Here is a 25085-nt window from a genome sequence, read left to right on the forward strand (position 1 = left end):
TTATCTCGTAATGTTGAAGTGCGTCTGGTATGTGCCAAGCCCGCGATACGCCGTTTGACAGTCGGTTTGATGGAGTGCGATTCCAAGAACCTCCACGTACCGTTGATTCTGATCAGGTTATTGATCAAAGTTATTAAATCACGGATTCAGTTGCAAGGCGTTGCGATTCTTCGCGTTGACATCTGTTACGCCGCTTGATTGACATATGTTCTCGGTAATGAAGAGAGTAATGGAATTATCTTCTAACGGAAGTTATTATAGCTACCGCGAGTCCACAATGGAGCAACAAGAATTCCTACAGTTACCATAATAAATTGCAAGAAGTGTTTCGTTATGTGCTACGCTTTTAAACTATTGTTTATGAGTAAGGGAATTCAGTCATTGCTTGTAGCTTGTACGCGTAATGCGATTTTAATATTAATGAGACAGGGCAGTATATGTACTTTGCTGAAAATAAATTGGGACGAGTTCTGCAACATGCTCTTGCCATTAAGTTTTTAAATTATGGAGTTTTTAAAGTGTCAGGTTCACACTTTGGAACAGGTCATTATGTAGTCAAAGCGAAGACGTTCCTCATTTGTGTGCATCAACAGAGAACTGTCGCTCTCAAGATTTATGCCATTTAAATGAAAAACACGTAGATGTACACATCTTATATTCTAGAGGAAGAAAGGAGAGAAAACGTACGTCGTATCAATTGAACCGTGAATGAATCTGGAACAAAGATGTTAAAATGTGTCAATGGGAAATAAGTTATAAATGCTCAGCTGCAAAAACCCGTTTTCTTTTCGCATACAAAATTTATTGACATTTATGCAAAATATATTTATTTTGAAAATGCGTGCTGTTGGAAATTTACATAATTGCCTCATGTTTTATATGGCATAACTAAAATTTTCATGTGTTGCGACTAGAAAAAACTAGGAGGAACCAGATCCAGAAAAACACACAACGACTCCAACTATTAATTTCAAGACACATGTTTTCTCAATTACAGGAACAGTAGGTTCGTTGCTCGTGCGCTTTTATTGCCACATCTATTTGCTAGTTTCCTGTTAGTTCACAGTGTTAGTTTATTCTGTCAAATAACATAAGACCAATTTTTTACGTTGTTACAAGGCGTTAGTCGAGTTGTGTAATCATCCGAGTATGATAATGATAGGTTTATTTATTAGAACTAAAATACATAGCTACATACATACATTAACCCACGTGAAATGTATAAAATTCTGTATAAAATGTTTATTCTGTTAAAAAGAGAGTGCAGTAATTTATCTTATCCCACTATTACAGCTAACTTACCCATTACATAATTCCAGATACGTATGCATGAATGAACCGCACGTGTTCCATTTATAACAACATTCGAAGTTTGATTTAAACACCGTGAAATTAAATATACAGTCCGTAAACCAGCTGTTACATGTATACCCAACATTTGCAAGAAAACTTAAATTAACATGAACCGATTTCAATAAATTTGGCCAACAAATTGATTGGAGTCAAATTTAGAGTTGCTGGTAGATGGGTTGGCCGAAAATGAATAATCTAACCCAGCGGGAGTTGACTCTGAGACATTTTTATCACCGCCTTCTCACAGTTATGCAATCATTTTACCAAAAGAATCATCTGTTCCAGTAGTCGATTTTTAGTATATAATTAATTCAGCATTGTCCATGACAATGTAAAAATAAAATTCAGTGTATATATTTTGCCTTTTTTTTTTTCTTAATATACAAAGTATTCTTTGAACAACACGATGCTCAAAAACATGTTTTTTATTTCTTGCTTATATTTTTCCGTTTTTTTTTGTTAAGATACATAGACATCTTTTCATAGAGAAATTTAAAACATGGTTAAAATGGTCTATTTTTGCAAAGAAAAATATGGATTTTGTAATTACGGGGTGGAGCCTAATTGCAAAATCGATATTTCCTTATAGAAATATTTCATTTTATAAAATGTAAGCCCGCCCACCCGCCCTATCTTAATTGTGATGATTTTTTTATTCGCCGTGAACCAAGGGGGCGGAGCTTATAGCAAAATCCTTATTTCCTTACAAAAATTTACCATTTTAAACGTGTTTTAAGTTTCTGAGAATAAAAAAATCATCACAATCGAGATGGGGTGGGTGGGTGGGGTAAATATTTTGCTTTTTTTTTTCTTAATATATTCATGGGTTTGTTGAATTTTTTTAATTCTTTGATTTTTTGGATCTGAAAGGTCAAAAAACACAAGAAATCCAATGTTCCAAAAAATCAAAGAATGTAAAAAATCAGAAGAAACCCAAGAAACTTAAAAACTCAAGAACTCTCAACAATTCAAAAAAGCCAAAATACGCAAGAAATGCAAATATCCAAAAAATCGATAATGTCCAAAAATCAAAGAATTTAAAGATCTAAAAATCCAAAAACAAAAACAAAAAAACTAGAAAATAAAAAAACAAAACAATAAAAATTGCCCAGAAAACAATAAATTGAATAAATCAAGAAAAAAATATATTAAAACCAAAAAACCAAAAAATCTGGAGTATCCGAACAATCCAAAAAATTCAAGTACTCCATTGACTCCAGAACTCCGAAAAACCAATTAATCTAAAAAAATCTAAGAAACCCAAGAAATTTAAAAAACTCAAGAATTCCAATAACTCCAAAAATTCAAAAAATCCAAAAATCAAAATTAAATAAACAAGAAAACATTATCCAAAAAAAAAATCAAGAAATCTAGAAACTTCAAAAATGTAACAAAATCCAAAAAATGCAAGATTATGCAAATATCGGAAAATTGATGTCTAAAAAATTAAAAAAAAACTAAAGGAGACAAAAATCCAGTAATTTCAAAAATTCAAATATGGAAAATATCCCAAAAATCCAAAAAATAGAATAATTCCAAACTTCTAAAAATCAGCAAATGGAAAAAAAATATCAAGAAAATCGAAAAACTTGAATAAATCCAAAAAAAAACAAAATGAAAAAAATCTAAATAATTCAAATAATCAAAAAATCCATAGAATTAAAAAAAATCTAGATAATCCAAAAAATCCGAAAAACCTAAAAAACCGAAGAAATCCAAAAAACTCAAGAAACTCAAAAATCTAATAATTGCAAAAATTCAAAAATCGAATACATATATCCAGAAAATCCAAAACAATGACAAAGTTAAAAACATGCAAAATTCAAGGTTTTTCGATTTTTTTTGGATAATTTTTGTTTTATTTTTGTGGTAAATTTTTGTAAGGAAATATGGATTTTGCAATAAAGCTCTGTCCCTGGGTTTGCCAACGAATGAGACCTTCATTACTATTTAGATCAGGGCAGGTATGTGTTTAATATGGGGCGGAGCCTATTTGCAAAATCCATATTTCCTAATACAAATTTTCCATCTTAAACATATTTTAAGTTTCATGTTGTGAAAAGAAGTCCACATACACTAAATCAAAAAGCCAAAATGTAAGCCCGCCCACCCGCCCTATCTCAATTGTGATGATTTTTTTTATTCGCCGCGAACTAAGTGGGCGGAGTTTAACTGCAAAATACGAATTGCTTTACAAGAAATTAAAAACATGTTTTTAAGTATCGTGTTCTTTAAAGAATACTATTTCCCGTCTCAATTGTGATGGTTTTTTTATTCCTAGAAACTCAAAAGACGTTTAAAATGGTACATTTTTGTTGGTAAATATGGATTTTGCAGTTAAGCTCCGCCTTCTTGGCTCACGACGAATAAAAAAAGTCATCACATTTGAGATGGGTGGGTGGGCGGGGCTTAAATTTTGCCTTGTTTTCTTAATATGTGTAGACTTATTTCGACAGCAAGAAACTTAAAACATGTCTAAAATGGTAAATTTTTGCAAGGAAATATTGATTTTGCAATTATGGGGCAAGCCTATTTCCAAACCCATATTTCCTTATACAAATTTTCCATTTTAAACATGTTTTAAGTTTCATGGTGTGAAAAGAAGTCTACACATCCTAAAACAAAAAGAAAAATGTAAGCCCGCCCACCCGCCCTACCTCAATTGTGATGATTTTTTTTATTCGTCTTGAACCAAGTGGGCGGAGTTTAACTGCAAAATACTTATTTCTTTACAATAAATTAAAAACACGTTTTTAAGTATCGTTTTGTTCAAAGAGTACTATATATATTAAGAAAAAACGGCAAAGTATAAAACCCCGCCCACCCTCCCCGTCACAATTGTGATGGTTTTTTAATTCTTAGAATCTTAAAACACGTTTATAATGGTAAATTTTTGAAAGGAAATCTAGATGTTACAATTAGGCTCCGCCCCTTGCTCCGCCAACGAATGAAAACTTCATTACTATTAGATCAGGGCAGGTATAGGTGGGACTTAATCTTTGGCTTTAATTTTTTCTTAATATACATAGTATTCTTTAATTAACACGATACTCAGAAACATGTCTTACATGGTGATTTCGTGTAGAGAACTAATAAGGATTTTGTAGTTAAATTCGGCTCCTTTGGCTCTCGACGATAAAAAAAAATCATCACAATTGAGATAGGGTGGGTGGGCGGGGTTTATATTTTTCCTTTTTTCTTAATATACGTAGTCGTGTTTTCAGAACAACAAACTTAAAACATGTTTATAATGATAAATTCTTGTAGACAAATATGGATCTTGCAATTATGCCCCGCCCCTCAATCTGACAACGAATGAAAAATTCATCACAATTGAGAATTCAGATCGGGGCGGCTATGGGTGGGGCCTAATCTTTGGTTTTATTTTTTTCGTAATATACCTACATAGTATTCTTTGAACAACACGATACTTAAAACATGTTTTTAATGTCTCTTAGAGAAATAAGAATTTTGCAGTTAAGCTCCGCCCTCTTGGCTCACGACGAATAAAAAAATCATCACATTTGAGACGGGTGGGTGGGCGGGGCTTAAATTTTGCCTTTTTTTTCTTAATATGTGCAGACTCATTTCGACAACAAGAAACTTAAAACATGTATAAAATGGTTAATTTTTAGTATAGCTAGATCCCACTCGTTAAGTAGAGGTCGGCGCAAATAAGCATATTTTTCGGCTCTTTAAAACCACGTTCCTCTGTCGACGTGTTGGAGATATTAAAAATTGATTATGTTGCAAGCTTGAACAACAGTTCCAAGTTCAACAAGTCCCATCCAGGTCACAAGAAAATTCCGATAAATTAAAAAATAACGAATACGAAAACACCGAGCTAACGGTACGAAACACGATAAGTAGATAAATCATCTCGAAGAAACGCTGGGTTTTTGCCAGAGCGCGTTCATCTTTAGCAATTAAGGACGAGTATTATGATATTTTCTGATTGGGTTATTGAAACCAGTTATAATTTAGATTGCGGGAAAATCGATGAAGTACTTACCTTCTCGAGTCCCGCTAGCTCGCAATTATTTATAGATAAAACGCAAATGTCGTTCCACGTATTGCAAAAGACGCGAATACGTAGTATATAAAAAGGTTAAGCTTGTAAAAGTAACGTAATACTTGTGATTGGCCGACAGCGTAACATTCAGCAATTTAAAATGAAAAATGAATCCGCTACGCCCATCCCGAAAAGATAGCAATCTGGTGAACTTTGACAGCAATTAGATCACAAATATCATAAAAATTAGACGGGTGAAAGTCGGATTGGTTTAGACGAAAGTCATGGTTTTGGGTAATAACGATAATTAAAAAGTGGTTGGGATGTACCTTGGAGGTATACACCAGGAAGAGTGGATTGTGGAAAGAATTCTCGTGGTTTTTGTCAAAGGAGAGTTTAATTGGACGATGTTTGGCTAACTGTTCGCGAATTTGTTCTTCTGCTTGTCAACAGCCTCGAACGTTAAGGCCACGTTGTAAATATAATACGAATATGTTATAAAGTACATGTAATTAGCTTTAAAGAGACAATGGTCTATTTGTACCTACATGAGGTTACCGTTATGTGATTAGAATGCGGCATTGTTATGATAATAAAGCAGTCGCACGACAAAACGAGTGCACTTTCAAACTCTTAATATGTTTTTCTGTGTTCACTCTCTCCGTTTCGTACATCTTCTATCAAATAAATAAGATTACGCGCCTGAGGCGACTGGAGACCACAACATGTTCCTACTACAATGTACTTTTTGTCCGACTCTCTAAGTACCTGATTTATACAATTTTAGATGTTTTTCGTCTAGACATCATTATTGCTTTTTTCGTCTCAAACATTGCATCGATTTCGTCTTAGATTCTATAAAATAAATCGAGCGAGAAGCTTTGTAACGTAACCACAGTCGTCGTAACTTTTTAAATTTAAATGGTCGATGTTAGTAACCTTTTACAAGGATAACAGCATTTCACGACTAGGACCCGACGATGTTTTCGAATTTTTATCGTTGGTATTAAACGTCCGTTTATATTTTTTCGGATGTCGTGTCTTTTATTGTCACGTGTAATCGAACGCTTTCCTTTTCTGGACACAAGGTTATGGCACCAGAAAGTGTGCAAGGGTTAGTCATCCACAACGCCATATATTTACAATTCAACACTCTAAATATTTAACTCGCCTTTCTATATCTCGTGAATTTAAAGCAAACTTTAATTTTTGATCTTGAAAAGTCACGCAATTAAACTAAAATTTTGCTCCATCTGTATGCATTTCGTCCTCGGTTCCGTATAAATAAGCAACGTTTTCGTTCCGTTGCGAAATTTCTTCGGAAGTTCGCGATAATGAACTGCTAATCAAAGACGTGATTAGCTGCCGGCGTACTTGAAGTTACCGTTACGGTTGTGCGACGATAGAGAAACATTCCGCCTTTTCTGCAACACCGCAGCTGGTTTATCGAACCGACCTGTTATTTTATTACGGATAATCTCATCATCTCCGTTTCCTGGTTTTGCTTGTGTGTCGTCTGCTCCGAGCTTCTGCACGAGCTCCGGTCAATATTGGCGTTTCTTGGTTAATCCGGCTGGGTTTCTGCTATGCAAGGTGCGGGTTATCGAATTTTGGACGGCCGACGCGGGGCGGCTTTATGGGGCGTTATAGGGAAAAAATGGGGTGTCGAAATGTGCGCGAAGAGGGCGGCGAGCGCAGTTTGGAGGCTGGGTGACCGGTTATGGAGCCAGGTCGTGAAGATTTACGGGCTGGAGGGGGTGACTTACTTTATATTTGTCTTTGTTTAGATTGCGGGAGGGCAGATTCAAAAACAGGAAGTTCTGAAGGGTTGTGACACTCGGAAAGGGGTTTATTTTTCTTGGGGCTGTGTTCCTAATGGATTGACACAATCTCTTGAAATTCGCTTCTTGTTTTAAGTTTTAAAAGATTACGTAGACTTCACTTTCACAGTCCATCTGTTCGGTAAACGGAGGATAAGCGGGATCCCTACTTTTATGTTTTTCGACGTTTCTAGTACGAAAACAAAAAAGAAACACGAAATTATCAGACCGACTGTTGTCAAATTTTGTATGCATGTGAGGAATACCTTGTAAATGGTAAAATACTGACCAAAATTTGTCGGACCCCATCCCCACCAACCATGGAATGACGTAATCACCATATCTTATCAAAATTGTATAACAACATTTTAGAATTTGACTTTGAAATTGCAAAATCTAATGTTTTGAAAACATTTTAAAGTTGTCGAGAGCATGATAAATCGGTAATAAAAAACTTATCCGTTCAAAAAACCAGAATTGAATTACAATTTTTCGATTTTTGGATTTCTCGATTTTCCATTTTTCAATTACTCAGTTTTTTCAGTTTATCGTTTCTTCAATTTCTCGGTTTCTCGAATTTTTGATTGAGTTTTTGGCATTTCTAAATTTTCGGTAGTTCCATTTCTCAATTTTTCGATTAATCGATTTTGTGATTATTTACTTTTTGATTCTCGGTTTTTCGACTTCACGATTCCTCGATTCTTCGATTTCTCAAGTTTTTGAAGTTTCAGTTTTGGGATTTTTCAATGTTTGGATTTTTCGATTTTTTTTAATTTTGAATTTTCAATTTTTCAACTTCTCGATTTTAAATTTTTCAATTATTGTACTCCCAGTTTAAAGTGGTTTTTATGACAAGATAAACATCAACTTCGACACAATGGACCTATCATAAAAACCACTTTAAACTGGGAAGACAATACTGAATTTTTCGATATTTCAGTGTTGGGATTTTTCAATTTTAGTTAGTTTTTCGTTTTTTTAATTTTTGGAATTTTTAAATTATAAATTTTTTACTTTTTTGATGCTTCGATCTCTCAATATTTGTATTTTTCAGCTTCCCACCTTAGGACGTTTTGGTCTTTTAATTTTTCGATTCATCGGTTTTTTTAAGTTAAATGAATTTTGAATTTTTAAATTTTGAGTATTTCGATTTTTCTACTTTTGATTTCCCGATTTTTTGACGTTTCGATTTCTTAATGTCTCAATTTTTCAGTTTAGTTTTCTCGATTTATCGGTTTTACGATTTGTCGATCTTACAATTTTTGATTTGATGTTTTGATTTCTCGATACCCAATTCTTCGATTTTCAATTTTTCGTAAACTCAATTTTTCAATATTTCAATATTCAGATTTTCAGATTTTGATATTTCTATTTCTCGATTTTGAGATTTTTACTTTTTAACGCTTCGATTTTCGAATCCCTCGGTTTTTCGACTTTTCGTTTTTGGATCTTTCTGTTTATAAATTTTTCTATATTCAGTTTTTCGATTTATCGCTTTTTTAAAGCTTAAATATTTCAATTTTGGGCTATTTCGATTTTTAAATTTTTCAATTTTTCGATTTCTCGATCTGTGGAAGTTTCGATCTCTGGATGTTTCAACTGTTCAATTTTAATTTCTCGATATCTCGGTTTTCCGACTTTTCGACTTTGACTTTTTAATTTTTCCGTTTTTTGATGTTTTGATTTCTCGATGTTTCAATTTTTTGATTCTTCATTCAATTCTTTGATATTTTAATTTTTGGAATTTTTTAATTCTAGACTTTTTACTTTTTTGATGTTTCGATTTCTCGGGTTCTCCTTTTGCGATTTTTCAATCTTTGAATTTTTGGATGTTTAAATGTTTTGATTTTTTGGTTTTCCAATTTTCGATTTCTCGGTTTATTGAGATTTCAATGTTTCGATTCTTCAGTTTTTTGTTTTTTAAGTTTAAATATTCCAATTTTTAATTTTTCGATTTTTAGGAATTTTCCATTTTCAATTTTTCGATGTTCAATTTTTCGATTTCAGTGTCTAAATTTTCAGTTTTAGATTTTCCGATTTTTGGTTTTTCTTTCTGTTCTTCGAATGTTTAAATTCCATATTCTTCACTTTTTTGATTTTTCGATTTCAAAATATCTCGCATTTTCGATTTCCCGTTTTTAGATTTTTTTTCGGTATTTCAGTGTTCAAAATTTCAATTTTAGTAATTTCGATTTCTTAGTTCTTCAATTTTTTAATATTTGGAATTTTTGAATTATAAATTATTAACTTTTGTGATGTTTCGTTTTCTCGATATTTCGAATTTTCGACTTCTCGTTATAAGATTTTTCGTTTTTTTTTTAAGTTAAATGAATTTTCAATTTTTCGATTTTGGATCATTTCGATATTTCTACTTCTAATTTCCCGATTTTTTGATGTTTCGATTTCCTAATGCCTCAATTTTTCAGTTTAGTTTTCTCGATTTATCGGTTTTACGATTTTTCGATTTGATGTTTTGATTTCTCGATTCCCAATTCTTCGATTTTCTTTTTTTCGTAAACTCAATTTTTCAATACTTATTTCAATATTCAGATTTTCAGTTTTTGATATTTCTATTTCTCGATTTCTCGAATTTTTAAATTTTGAGATTTTTACTTTTTCATGCTTCGATTTCCGAATCCCTCGGTTTTTCGACTTTTCGTTTTTGGATCTTTCTGGTTTGAATTTTTAGATTTCAGTTTTTCGATTTATCGTTTTTTTAAAGTTTAAATATTTCAATTTTGGGCTATTTCGATTTTTAAATTTTTCAATTTTTCGATCTTTGGATGTTTCAACTTTTCGATTTTAATTTCTCGGTATCTCGGTTTTTCGACTTTTCGACTTTTATGATTTTTTAATTTTTCCATTTTTTGATGTTTTGATTTCTCGTTGTTTTAGTTTTTCGATTCTTCATTCAATTCTTCCATATTTTAATTTTTGGAATTTTTAAATTTTAGATTTTTCACTTTTTTGATGTTTCGATTTTTCGGTATTTTGATTTTACGACTTCTACTTTTAGGATGTTTCAATCTTTGAATTTTCGGATTTTAAAAATTTTTGATTTGTGATTTTTCAATTTTCGATTTCTCGGTTTGTTGAGATTTCAATGTTTCGATTCTCCAGTTTTTTGTTTTTTGGGTCTTTAAGTTTAAATGTTTCAATTTTGAATTTTTCGATTTTGGGGGTATTTCAATCTTTTACGATTTTTCCAGTTTCAATTTTTCGATTTCACTGTCTAGATTTTTCAGTTTTATATTTTCTGATTTTTGGTTGTTCTTTTCAGTTCTTCGAAGCTTTAAATTCCAGATTCTTCCCTTTTTTGATCTTTCGATTTTTGAGTCTCTCGCTTTTTCGATTTTCCTTTTTTAGATTTTCAATATTTCGATTTTTCAGCTTTTTTAAATTTAGATTTTTCAATTTTTCCGTTTCTCGATTTAAATTTTTCGCTATTTCAGTGTTCAAAATTTGAATTTTAGTAATTTCGATTTTTCAGTTCTTCGATTTTTTAATATATAGAATTTTTAAATTTTAAATTATTCACTTTTGTGATGTGTCGATTGCTCGATATTTCGATTTTTCGACTTCTTGTTCTTGAATTTTTCGGTTTTTCAATGTTTCGATTTTTAAAAATTTTGTTTTTCCATTTTTTCGATTTCGAGATTTCGGTGTTTTTTCAAGTATTTTCATGTTTCAATTTCAGATTCTCCACTTTTTTATTCTTTCGATTTCTGAATCTCTCGATTTTTCGATTTTCGATTTCTCGATGTTTCAATTTTTCGATTCTTCAGTTGTTCGATATTTTAATTTTTCAATTTTCGGTATTCAGTTTTTTGACATTTCAGCGTTGAGATTTTTCAGTTTTAGATATTTCGAATGTTTGATTTTTCGGTTCTTCGATTTTTCAATTTTTCAAAATTTTTTTTCTTCTCACTTTTAGATTTTTTGATTTATCAGTTCTCTTAGTTAAAGGGTCAATTTATGGAATATGTTAATTGAGGTTAGGTTAATGCGTGATTAACTTAACCTCAATTAGTATAATGAGGCGTTTAGCGACGTCTGATTGGCGAAGAGTCGGTCACGTGATACTTTAATGTTGTATTAAAACCTTCTAAACCGACTCTCGATGTTTCAATTTTGATTTTTTCGATTTTTGTCTGTCGCAATTTTTCGACTTTTCGATTTCTTGAATTTTTGATGTTTCAATTTAGCGATGTTTCAACATTTCAATTTCGATTTCTCGGTTGCACGATTTTGCGACTTTTCGATGTTCTGTATTATTTTGGAATTTTTCGATTCACCAATTTTTCGATATTTCAGTTTTGGGATTTTTCAATTTTGGGAACTTTTCTGTTTCTGGATTTTTCAATTTTTCATTTTTCGATTTTTTAAATTTTGGAGATTTGGATTTTGTGATGTTTTGCTCGATCTTTCGATTTTTGAGTTCTTCGATATTTTAATTTTTCGTTTTTTTAAATTTTAGATTTTTCACCTTTGTGATGATTTGATTTCTCGATATTCTAATTTTTCAGTTTTTCAATTTACCGAGATTTCGATGTTTCGATTGCTCGATTTTGATGTTTCAGTTCTTAAATTTCGATTTCTCGATTGCTCGGTTTTACAGTTTTTCGAGTTTTTCGATTTTTCAGTGTTTCGATTCTTCAATTTTTCGATTTTTTAAATTTTAGATCTTTTTCGATTTTTCCATTTTTCTATTTTACGATTATTTGATGTTTCGATTTCCCGATTTTAATTTTTTTAGTATGTATTTATTTAAATTTTTCGATTTTTCCAATTTTCGGTTTCTCAACATCTCGGTTTTTCAATTTTTAAAATTTGTCAAATTTTCGTTTTTTCGATTTCTCGATTTTCCAAGTTTACAATTTCTCAGTTTAACATTTTTTATTTTGAAAATTTTTTAATTTCGGGATTTTTAAATTTTTCGATAATTTCATTTTTCGATTTTTTAAATTTTAAATTTTTTTTGATATTTTGATTGCTCGATTTTTGATTTTTCGGTGTTTTAATTCTTAAAATTTTACAGAACAGTTAACAAAAAAATTGATAATTTTTTAAAGAAACGACATTTTTTTGTTGCACATCACGAAGTCTTATCACAATAACTTTGGACCATTTTTTTAATTTCTCATTTTACTTTAGAACCGTCCACCTCACGCACCTTAATTACTGTTAATAATAAATGACGAATTCAGCGCGACTCTTGCTTTTTGCTGCAGCCGTAAGCGTGATAAGAGCGAACGCGACACGCTTCCTGGTACACTTGATGGATGGCACAAGTTCGTAAATGGGGCCCGCTTTTCTATATCAGCTGCTAGTTAAGTGCGAAATCTGTCAGAATTGCTCCGATTATGATTGATTCTCGGCGCGTCGTGATGAATGTTTGCTAATAAGATAGTTCAGACGAAATTACCTACGCTAAGCGCTCGTTTTGTTCGTTGATCCGACTGGTACAGAACCCACTCAGAGACACCCCAACTCTAAGCGCGATCTAACAACAAACTCCTCCATCCAGGTCGAGCAGCGCCCCATGGACTCTCCTGCCGCAATGAGCGTAGCCCGACGGACCTACGTTGTGCATCCGCCGCACGTGTGGTCGCTCGAAACCTAAACCATGAAGCCGATAACGTTCGAAAACCTGCGGCGGCTGGTGGGCGGCGGTCGGAAAAAGAAGGAGAAGGAATCGTCGTTCAAGCGGAGCGACTCCTTCAAGAGGATATCCATCCGGAAGAGCTACCTCGACCGCGGGAAGAAGAAGCACATCTCGAAACTCGAGGTGGCGACGCAGACCGTCGCCGAGGAGGACTTCTTGAAGATCATCGAGACCACGACGAAGGTGGATTCGTGCGTGCAGGTCGACAAGTCGGAGTTGGGGACGTACGAGAGCGCCAAAGGCGCCAAAGGGAAAAAGGGCGACCGCAGCGGGCCCGGACAGAGTGTGATCGCGTACGGTCAGTGGTTGAACGGCATCCGCAAGGATGAACCGGTTTCCGGGATCAAGGGCTCCGAGAGGACCGTCATTTACGTGCCCGCGTCGGACGAGGTCCGCCCGAGTTCGCCCGTCATTCGCCAGCTCTCCTGTTCCCCGGTTTTCAGGAAGAGCAAACAGAGCCCGGGTTTGCAGAGGAAGGAAAGTAATGACTCTGCGGTGGAAATGTTCCCGTGGGGAGACTCATCCGATGTGAAAAAATCCCCGCTGCTGCGAAGAAAATCGCGCTTGAGTCCCGCCCCTCTGATGCCGGATTCGGGAACGGAGGAGATGTGTTCGTTGTCGATAAGTTTGGGACGGATTTGGATGGACGCCCCGCAGGGGATGGCGCCGAGGAGCCTGGAGATGCCGAAGCCGTCAGGATCAGCGGCCCCGGCCCATCACTCTTTAGACAGTGCTTTAAAAGACTTGAGGGACGACCCGATCGTGATAAATCGCCTCCAGAAACGACCAACGCCTCCCGTCGCCAGGACTCTCTCCTCCACGAGTAACACCACAGTGTCCACCGGCTTGTTCTCAAGCAAGGACTCCGGGTTTTCCTTCTCCACGACCGCCCCCAAGCTCAGCAATTTCCACGTTCCTTCCTCTAGAGGCTTCTTCCGGAAGAAGAAGCCCAAACCCAAGTTGTCCGTCAGCCGCGACGGCTACTTCAAGCGCACCAGCGGCCCTCTAGTCGAGACCAAGCGCAGCTCCGTCCGACGCCGCAGCAGCCGCAAGAAGAAGTCCAAATCCAAGGGGAAAAAATCCCGCAACTCCCCCCGCAACGACCTCTACCAAGTGGTCGTCAGCCGGCCCCCACGCTCGTTACGCTCCTTGAAGCTAGACCCGATGATATTCGTTCCGCCCGAAAAACGAAAAACTTCCGTGACCCGGAAGCAGTCATTTAAGGTCGGAATGCGTGAAATAAGGAATTTCAACCCTCTAGACAGTTCGATGTATTCGAGCAGGAGTGTAAACGAGAGCGCGGATGAGGGTCTATACGAGAGCCTCCCCGGAGAATACGACGATCTCTCCGACGAACAGCCCCTCAGCGGACGCATATCACGCATCAGCCTACGGGAGGAGGACTACGATCTGCCCTCTAATGATTTCGCGAGCGCCACTCCGGTTTCGGAGGAGTCGATCGGCTCGGGGGCGCTCAGCGACGACGACGGGAACGACAGGAGCTCGTCGTCGAAATGCGGCAGCCCGTACGTGGTGCCGGGGGTGTCGCCGGTGCCGAGGAGGCGGCCGGTGAGGCGGAAGAAGTCGGGGCTGTCGCACAAGAGGAGCATCACGTACGTGGTCAAACCGAACATCAAGCGCGCGCCGTCGACGCTGAGGAGGCCGGCGAAGAAGTTAGGTGAGTAGGGGGCGGCAAAGTCTATTAACTAAACTACCGGAGCGATTGTTGTCAAATTTTGGATGTATGTAGATTGTTGATGGTAAAACACTAACCGAAATTTGTCTGCTAATCCCCAGCAACAATGGAATAACGTCATCCTTAAATTTTACAATAGGAAAAGTTATTTAAACGTAGTCCTCCACTTGTGGTTTATAAATGCTTTTGAAACTACTAAATCAAAATTTTTTTCGAATTTGTTAATTGAATGTTAAAAAGCAGCGTAATCTTGAACTTATGGTTTATAACTCCGTGTTGAGTCTTTATTCTAGACATAGAGATTTTTGGAAAACATTCCAAATTGTAGATACGAAAATTTTTCGATTTTTCGGCTTTTCGATTCCTGGATTTTTCGATGTTAGTTTTCCAGTTTTTGTATTCTTCAATGTTTCGATTTTTCAATTTCTCGATTTTTCATTTTTCAATTTCGCGATTTTCAGTTTTTCGATGTTTTCACTGGGATTTTTCAGTTTTTAATATCCCAATTTCACGATTAATCGATTTTTTGATTTTCTAATTTTTAGATTTCTCGATTTTCTATTGTTTCGATTTTTCAGTTTTTCAATTCTTCAATTTTTCGATTTTTTGACTTCGATTTCAATCAATAATTTAGTGGTGTTAGAAACTTACAAATCCAGATTTACACAAGTTAAAAACAGCAAATCAAATAAATTAGAATTTCTACAGCCAAGATAATCCTCAAAACTATAAAAACAATTCACAAGAAAAGTTTAGAGGTTTTTTTTTTTAATGTAACATCAATAGGCTCATTACTAAACCCTTCGGGTTACACATAAAAAAATGTCTCGATTTTTAAATTTTTCGAGGTTTCAGTTTTGGGATTATTCAGTTTTTTTTAGATTCTTCAATGTCTTTTCCACTTTTCAATTTTTTTATGCCAGTTTTTGGGATTTTTCGATATTTCCATTCTTCAATTTTTCGATTTCCCTATTTTTTACTATTTAGATTTTTAAATTTTAGATCAGTTATTTGATTTTTTGATGTTTCGATTTCTCGACTTTTCAATTTATTGAATTTTTGGGTTTTCGATTTTTGAGGTTTTGATCTCTCGATGTTTCGTTTTTCGACTTCTCGGTTTTAGATCTTTTGATTTTTTAATTTTCCGATTTATCGGTTTTTCTTTAGTTTTAAATTTTTAACTTTCCGATTTTCCGTTTTTAGCTTATTTCGTTTTCTCAGTCGATTTTCCAATTTTTCGATGTTTCGGTTTTTCAATTATTTAATTTTCGAATATTTCGTCATTTCAGTTTTACAATCGATTCTTTAGTTTTTTATTTTTTTTCAGTTTTTCAGTTCTTCAGTTTTTCGATTTTCAGGTTCTTGATTTTTTAATTTTTAGATTTTTTAATTCTTCTATTTTTAGACTTTGATTTCTTGATGTTTCAATTTTTGGACTTCTCAATGTTTCGATGTTTCAGTTTTAGAATTTTTCAATAATTCGATTCTTCAATTTTTCGATATTGCCATTTCTCGATTTTTCAATTTTTCTAAATCTTAATTTTTCAATTTATAAAGTTGTGCATTTTTCGTTTTCGCAATTTTTCGCTTTTTCAGTTCTTTGATAATTCTATGTTTGAGGTTTTCGAATTTTTATGTTTTGAATTTAGATTTATAGATATATTTTCCGGTTTTCTGATCTTTCCATTTCCCGAGTTTTCGATTTTTGAGTCGTTTGATTTTTATTTTCCAGGTTTTCGCATTTTTAAATTTTTCAGTTTTTTTATGCTTCGATTTTTCGACTTTTCGGTTTTAGATTTTTCATCACTCCAGTTTCGGATTTTCGATTCTTCAATTTCTGATTTTTCAATTTTTCGATTTATCGATTATTTTTAAATGTTAAATTTCTCGGATTTTAACTTTCCAATTTTTCGTTTTTGACTTATTTCGTGTTCTCAATTGATTTTTCAATTTTTCGATATTACGATTTTTCAATTCTTTAATTTTTCATGTTTTCGTTTCTCAATTTTCCGATTTTTCGAGTTTTCAATTTTCCAATTTTTCATCAGTTTCGGAATTTTCCAATGTCTCGATTTTACGGATTTTCGATTCATCTATTTTTCGATTTTTCAGTTATTTGATATTTCTATTTAATGTTTCGAATTTTTAAATTTTCGATTTTCAGTGTTTTGATGTTTCAATTTTTTGACTTTTCGGTTTTAGATTTTTCGACTTTGTGGTTTTAGATTTTTCTCGATTAGTCGATTTTTTGTTTGTTATATTCCTCGACTTTTGAATGTTTCAATTTTTCGGTGTTTCAGTACTTCAGTTTTTCGATTTTCAGGTTTTTGATTTTTTAGTTTTTTTTAAACTTCGGTTTTTCGACGACTTCGATTTCGTGATATTTCGATTTTTCGACTTTTTTCTTTCTCGTTTTTACGTTTTCGATTTAAAAATTTTAAATTTATCAACTTTTCTAAATCTTAGCTTTTCAATTTTTAAAATTGTGGATTTTTTGTTTTCTCGATTTTTCGCTTTTTCAGTCGTGATACTTTTTTTTCAATTTTTAGAATTTGTAAATTTTGAATTTTATTTTGACCAATTTTTTGATTTTTTGGTATCTCCATTTGTCGAGTTTTCAATTTTTCGAAGTCTTAATTTGTAAATTTTCAAACATTGGATTTTTTGATGTCGATTTTTCGGTTTTAGAGTTTTTTGATGTTCCTATTTTTCAGTTTTTCAAATTTTTTAATATTCAGGCCTTCAATTTTTCGCTGTTTCCATTTCTCGATTTTTCAATTTTTCTAAATCTTAATTTTTCAATTTTGAAAATTGTGCATTTTTCGTTTTCGCAATTTTTCGCTTTTTCAGTTCTTTGATAATTCTATTTTTGAATTTTTCGAATTTTTATATTTTGAAATTAGATTTATAGATATATTTTTCGTTCTTCTGATCTTTCCATTTCCCGAGTTTTCAATTTTTTGAAATCTTAATTTGTCAATTTTCAAAAAATGTAAATTTTTTCGGCTTCTCGGTTTTAGATTTTTCAAGTTTTCAATTTTCCAATTTTTCATCAGTTTCGGAATTTTCCAATGTCTCGATTTTACGGATTTTCGATTCTTCAATTTCTGATTTTTAAATTTTTCGATTTATCGATTATTTTTAAATGTTAAATTTCTCGATTTTTAATTATCTGATTTTTCGTTTTTGACTTATTTCATTTTCTCAATTGGTTTTCCAATTTTTCGATGTTACGATTCTTTAATTTTTCATGTTTTCGTTTCTTCAATTTTCCGATTTTTCGAGTTTTAAATTCTGGATTTCCAATTTTTCGATTTTTCAGTTATTTGATATTTCTATTCAATGTTTCGAATTTTTAAATTTTCGATTTTTAATGCCTTGGTGTCTCGATTTTTTGACTTTTCGGTTTTAGATTTTCCGACTTTGTGGTTTTATAGATTTTTTTCAATTAATCGAATTTTTGTTTATCCCATTCCTCGACTTTTTTCAATGTTTCAACTTTTCAGTTCTTCAGTTTTTCGATTTTCAGCTTTTTGGTTTTTTAATTTTAATTTTTTTTAAATGTTCGCTTTTTCGACGACTTCGATTTCTTGATATTTCAATTTTATCGATTTCTCAATTTTTCAGTGTATCAATTTTGGGATTTTTCAATAGGGACATATTTCGATTTTTTACTTTTTGGTTACACGATATTTACGTTTTCGATGTTAAAATTTTAGATTTATCAACTTTTCTAAATCTTAGTTTTTCGAATTTTTAAATTTTGAATTTTAGATTTACCAATTTTTTAATTTTTTGGTGTTTCCATTTTTCGAGTTTTCAATTTTCGAAATCTTAATTTGTCAATTTTCAAACAGTGTGGATTTTTCGATTTGTCGATTTTTCGGTTTTCGAGTTTTTGGATATTCCTATTTTTGAGTTTTTCGAATTTTTTTAATTTTCAATTTTTCAGTTTTTGGATGTTTCGTTTTCTGGAAGTTTCCATTTTTCGACTTCTAGATTTGTCGATTTTCCAATTTTCACTCAGTTTCGGAATTTTCCAATTTTTCAATATTTCGGATTTTGATTCTTAAATTGTAGATATTTTAATGTTTCCATTTTTCAATTTTTCGATTTTTAAATATTCAATTTTTTTAAATTTAAATTCTGATTTTTCGATTTGTTGATTTTGCAGTTATTCGATACTTCAATTTTCCGACTTTTTAAAATCTTACGTCTTTCGATTTTACGATTGATTGATGTTCCGTTTTCGTGATCGCTTTTTCGGTTTTTTTAATTTTTCGAATTTTCCATTTTTCGATTTTTCGAATTTTCCATTTTTCGATTTTTCGATTTGTTTTTATTTTGATTGTTCAATTTTTCGGTTAATCAAATTTCCAATTTTCCAGGGTAAGTTTTGTCGAAATAACCTTCGACCAATTTTTCTACAAACAATACTCAGCTCTTCATTTTGAAAATCTGAAACGGAAAGATCCCTCACGTTTTTGTCCCCAATCATCCCCTGCAAATATTTGCAAAATAAAAACCAAACAACGACGCGCCGCGAACAAAACCTTTGATTAAACTCCTCCCGTTTAATCGTTCGTCAATACAAAGTCGAGGATTTGCAGTTATTTTATTTTCGTTATCCCTTTAGTCTAAACCGGAGCGAAAAGCAATCTCGCGACCTGCGCCAACTCGGCAGTAAGAAACTAAAAGACCCAATAAATAATTCCCGTTCCGCGGATCACAAAATCTAGCGCTGATCCTTTTACTCCTTATCTCGTGAAGTCGGTGTCGTTCAAAGGACGTCGGTACAGTTCCCACGCCCCGGCTTTGTTTGAATGAAACGCTCCAGCGAAAGTTTTCCATAAAATATAAAACCGCAATCTCTAGGCCATAGGATATCCGAATAAGTTGCACGTACAATATGAAGACTTAAATCGTAGTTTTTATGTCCGGAAGTTTCCGGGCCGAATTTCGCAAAAATACGCAATCGTGCAGCTGCGACATCGCCCAAAAAGGACAAAATATTAAATGTTAAACTTTAAGTCGTCCTGGGCCATAAATCACTTCTTATAAATGAGGAGCAAGTTCCGAAGGACGCATCAACTTCCATCAAGATAAAAATTTTATGTGAAATCAATAACAAAAACTTCGCGCGATCCGTGTTTCTGCGTTAACTCTGATATAATACGGCTTAAAATTTATCTTACCTCGAGCCCGGTTCGATCCGAGTTCTCTAAATTGTATCGCAAAATTCTCCCTTCCGTCTGCATTCTTGCCTCTGTATAATTTATACAGCTCTCAGAATTATCGCCAACTATATCTCACTCTAACTTGGAACAAAGAGATTAATTAGAAAAGGACGAACAACGCGCGTTATTCTGTGATTACTTGAAATTAAGCATTTCCCCGGTTAAATTGCATTTACTCGTTAAGATATATAGCTACGTAATGAATCGGCCCGTTCCAAATGAACAATGAAAACGCTTTTTATCTCGACTCGATGTTATCTATCCACACCGATCGGCCAATTTAGCTCGTGTCACTTATCCAAAGTCAAATTTAATTGTTTTCGGATGTTCCGAATTAGGAATAGTCGAGACGAGGAGCAGAACCGTGACGGCTCTAAGTGATAATGATAACTAAAACCTCGCTTGGAAATCTTCATCTGAGCGAGAAATTATTACGAGTGTTAAACGTGTACCGGTTTTACAATGATGTCTTACAAAACTGGTGTTAAAAGGCCCCGAGCATCCCACCGTGGAATTGCACAAGAACATGGTAGTTCGGATCAACCTTGTCGATTTACTACCGCACGCTCCCCTGAACGCTTTCCTACAGTCGCGACTAAATCAACTGAAAGGACGACGAAAGATCATCCGAATTAACGCTTTTTTAATTAAAAACGAATTAATCCGGCCCACCGAACCCGGCAGCCAAAGAATATAATGGAAATTCTTAGAAGAGTAATTAAGGGAAACTGTGATTGGCTTTTTTTGGAGGACTCGAAATAATAAGATTCATTACAGGCGCAGATAGAAGACTATGAAAATCTGGAAAACCTGAAGTTACTTACGCTTTTTCTTTGCTTAATAGCAGAGCTTTTGTTATTTTAACTTGAATCAACTCAACCTAAAATATATTAAAATTGGTTGAAGGTTATTTCGCAAATTCCAAGGGAAACCGCGAGCTAAAAAATACTTTTCGGAAAATCGAAAAACTGGAAATTCGAAATATCTAGCAATTGAAACATCAAAAAATTAAAAATTGAAAATTTCAGAAATTGAAACATCAAAAGACTTAAATAAATCTAAAAATTAAATAATCTACAAAACGAAAAGTCGAAATATCCAAAACTTAAAGAATCAAAATAATGAAAATCCCAAAACTGAAATTTCGAAAAATTGAAATATCCCAAAAGTGAATCATTGAGAAATCGAAAAATCAAAGTCGAAAAATGGAAAACTTGAGAAATCGAAAAATTGAAGAATTGAGAAACTAAAAAGTCGCAATATTCGAAAGTCGAGAAATCAAATAAAAAACTATTAATCGAGAAATTGAGAAATCAAGAAAATCAAAATTTAGAAACGTCAAAAATTGAAAAATTGGAAAGTCGAAAAATTCAAAGCTTAGCAACAACAAAATCGAAATCCAAAAATTTAAAATGAAAATCTAAAAATTAAAAAAATTGAAAAACAAAAATATCGAAGAATTAAAAAATCGCAAAATTCATTCATGTAAAATTTGAAAAATCGAAAAATTCAAAAAATGCAAAACTGAACAACAACAAAATCGAAACATCAAAAGATCGAGAAATCTAAAAATTGAGAAATCAAAATTGTCAAAAATCGAGAACTTAAACATTGAAAAATTTAAAATTATAAATTATCGAAAATTTGCAACAATTGAAAATTCAAAAACCTGAAAAATTGGAAAATGGTAGAATTAAAACATCGGAAAATTTGACAATTCGAAAAATAAAGAAATCGAAAATTTGAAGAATCGAGAATTTGTAATTTTTCGATTCTTTTGAGGAATCGACAAATTTAATTTTCGTGGCAAATCGAAAGCCGAAAAATTGAAAATTTAAAAAAAGGAAATTGAGAAAATGTAAAAAATCTAGAAATCGAAAAGTCGAAATATCCGAAAATTGAAGAATCAAAATAATGAAAAATCCCAAAACTGAAATCGAAAAATGGAAAACTTGGGAAATCGAAAAATTGAAGAACTGAGAAACTAAAAATCGAAATATTCGAAAGTCGAGAAATGAAATAAAAAACTATTAATCGAGAAATTGAGAAATCAAGAAAATCAAATTTTAGAAACGTCAAAAATTGAAAAATTGGAAAATCGAAAAATTCAAAACAACAAAATCGAAAAATTGAGAAACCGAAATCGTTTAAAATCGAGAAGTTAAAAATTGAAAAATTTAAAATGAAAATCTAAAAATCAAAAAATTGAAAAACAAAAATATCAAAGAATTAAAAAATCCAAAAATTCATTAATGTAAAATTTCAAACATCGAGAAATTCAAACAAATGCTGAAACTGAAATGATGTTTGGAAAATCGAAACATCGAAAAATTGGAAAAACGAGAAATCAAAACTGAAAAATTGAGACAGTGAAAAGTGGAGACAACGAAAAATCAGAAAATCAGAGAATGGATTAATCGAGAAATTGAAAAAGCGAAAAATTGAAAATAGAAACGTCAAAAGTTGAAAAATGGAAAATCCAAGAATTCAAAAACTGAAACATGGAGAAATTGAAACATCAAAAAATCCAGAAATCGAAAAGACGACAATCGAAAATTTGAGAAATCAAAACGTCGAAAAGTTAAAAACTAAGAATTTTAAATTTGAAAAAACGATAAAAAAAATTGAGAAATTCAAGAATTAAAATATCCTAACTTCGAAATCTTGATAAATCGAAAACTTGGAAAAATCGACAAGAGAAATCCAAAAATTTAAAAATAAAAATATCAAATAAATGAAAAATCGAAAAATCGAGTAGTAAAAAATCTAAAATTTTAACGATTGAAAAATTGAAGAATAAAAAATTTTAAAGTTGAAAATATCAAAAATATAGAAATCGGAAAGTACAAAAATCGAAAAATTAAACAATAAATAATGAAAAATTCTAAAAACTGAAACTTCGAAAAATTAAAAAATCAAAAAATTGAGAAATCGACAAATTCAAGTCGAAAAATCGGAAAGTTGAGAAATGCGACGATTTGAAAACTTGAAAATTCGAAATATTCGTCACGAAATGGGGAAATAAAAAACACTATTGATCGAGAATTTGAAAAACTGGAAAATCGAAAAATCCAAAAAATGCAAAACTGAACAGCAAAAAATCGAGAAATCGAAAAATTAAGAAACCAAAGTTGTCTAAAATCGTGAAGTTAAACATTGAAAAATTGAATTGAATTGAAAATTCAAAAACTTGAAAAATCGAAACATTCGAGAAGTCAAGAAATCGAGGAAGGAAAAAAGTCAAAAATTGAAAAATCGCTGAACTAAAACATCGATGAATGGAGAATTTTCAATTTTTCGATTGTTTTGAGAAATCGAAAAATTTAATTTTCGTGGCAAATCGAAAGTCGAAAAATTGAAAATTAAAAAAAAAAGGAAATTGAAAAATCGAAAAATTAGAGAATTGAAAAACTGCAAAACCGAAATATTAAGACGTTGAGACACCGAGAAATGAGGAAATCAGGAAATCAATTAATCGAGAAATTGAGAAATCAAAAAATAGATAATAGAAACGTCAAAAATTGAAACGTCGAAGAATGCAAAAACTGAAACATCGAGAAATCGAAACATCAGAAGATCGAGAAATCGAAAAGTCGAGAAGTCAAAAAATCGAAAAATTAAAAAATTGAGAAATGGAACTAAAATACAACAATTGGAACATAGAAAAATAGAAAAATCTAAAATTTACAAGGTCGTAAAATTAAAAATAGAAATATCGAAGATCTGAAAAATCTAGAATTTTAAAAATTTAAAAATGAAAATATAGAAAAATTAAAAATTGAAAATGTAAAAAAAATAATGAATAATCCCAAAACTGAAATTTCTAAAAAGTGAAAAATCCCGAAATTAAAGTATCCAAAAATCTAAAAATTAAGAAATCGAGAAATCGAAGTGTCCAAAAATCGAAAGATTGAGGAGTCGAACTTCTCTAAAATCGATAAGTTAAAAGCTGGAAAATTTAAATTTAAAAATTATTATCAGTAAGTCGGAAATTGAGCAAGCTGAAAAATCGAAAAATTGAAAATTCTAAAACCTAAAAAATCTATTGAAGTGAAGAAATCGAGAAATGGGGAAATCAAAAAGTCGATTAATTGAGAAAATTTAGAAAAGTCGGAAATCGAAAAATCGAAAAATCGAAAAATTGAAAAATCCTAGAACAAAAATATCGGAAAATTGAGGCATCGAAAATTGAAGAAATCGAAATTTTGAAGAATCGAGAGTCGGTTAACTGAAAAACTGAAAAATCGAAAAGTTACTTTTTAACATTTAAATAACATTTATTCGACAATTCCAACGTTTGCAAGATTTCATACCACTCAATTTTGCAATCTTAAAGTTAAATTTTTGTTGTTTTGTTTTTTTTTCAAAAATCACGGATTTATAAACCACAATTATAGGAGTACGTTATTTAATGCAGTTTAAGTAACATTTGATACAGTAAAATTTGGAGATGACGTGGGGATAAGCACACAAATTTTGGATAGCCTTTTACCATCTACACGAGATTCTTAACATACCTACAAAATTTGACAACAATCGGTCCGGTAGTTTAAGAAATTATCTGTCTAAGAAAAATATGGACAGACGGCGAACAGACATACGAACTGACGAACCTATTTTGTCGTATTTTATGAAAGTAGCCATGGAAGTATAAATATGGGATTGAAAGGTAACTAATTAGTAATTACTGATGTCGTTCAGTTTATTAGTTAATATATGTACGAGGGTCATTTAAAAATTAATAACTAATTAATAACAACCTGAATCGCTACATAGCAATATATCAGAAAATCAAGACGAACGACTAGATATATATGTATATTGAAAATAGTAACATTTATTTCAATATCCAAACGTCAATATCGCCTCACTTGATTAAGTTCAGCCCGGAAAAGCTATATTTCTATCACACAAAGCAACTAAACAAAACCACCCCGAACATGTTCATACATAAATTTCAGTACCATCCACTCTGTCAGCATCACTAACATATTTTATTTTTTTCAGGTGAGTGCCAATTTCCACCCCCTGCGTCCACACCGGTACGTACATCAATAACCCAACCCCGCTACAAACGAACGATTGCACTTCGCATTCCTGCCAACCGCATCAAACGTGCGGAAATTTCCCCACGACGTGCACCGTTTAAACCTGTGACCGAAAGTTCAATCCGACGACGTCTCCATATTCGGCGCGAATTCCGGAAACGCGGCCGAATTAACAGGACCTTACCCTCTTGACCAGAGCCTTTGTCCTCGTCGCACGAAGAAGAACTGGTGTCAACGCGGTTCTTGCGCCACCC

The 25085-nt window shown here is 32.7% G+C and overlaps 1 protein-coding gene across 8 annotated transcripts in view; it reads left to right on the forward strand.

Annotated features, from left to right (window-relative positions):
* The window catches only part of LOC135139543 (disco-interacting protein 2), a 309775-nt gene that overhangs the window by 27102 nt on the left and 257588 nt on the right, over positions 1 to 25085 (forward strand). For all 8 annotated transcript variants that reach the window (XM_064069816.1, XM_064069817.1, XM_064069819.1 and 5 more), the window contains exon 2: positions 12713 to 14528. In XM_064069816.1, coding sequence (XP_063925886.1) covers positions 12812 to 14528 — 1717 coding nt within the window. In that variant the 5' untranslated portion in view covers positions 12713 to 12811. The remainder of the gene's footprint in view (positions 1 to 12712; positions 14529 to 25085) is intronic.

Source organism: Zophobas morio, unplaced genomic scaffold (assembly GCF_036711695.1).
Source record: "Zophobas morio isolate AGI-343-1 ecotype UQ-CSIRO unplaced genomic scaffold, CSIRO_AGI_Zmor_V1 ptg000031l, whole genome shotgun sequence".
Lineage (NCBI taxonomy): Eukaryota > Metazoa > Arthropoda > Insecta > Coleoptera > Tenebrionidae > Zophobas > Zophobas morio.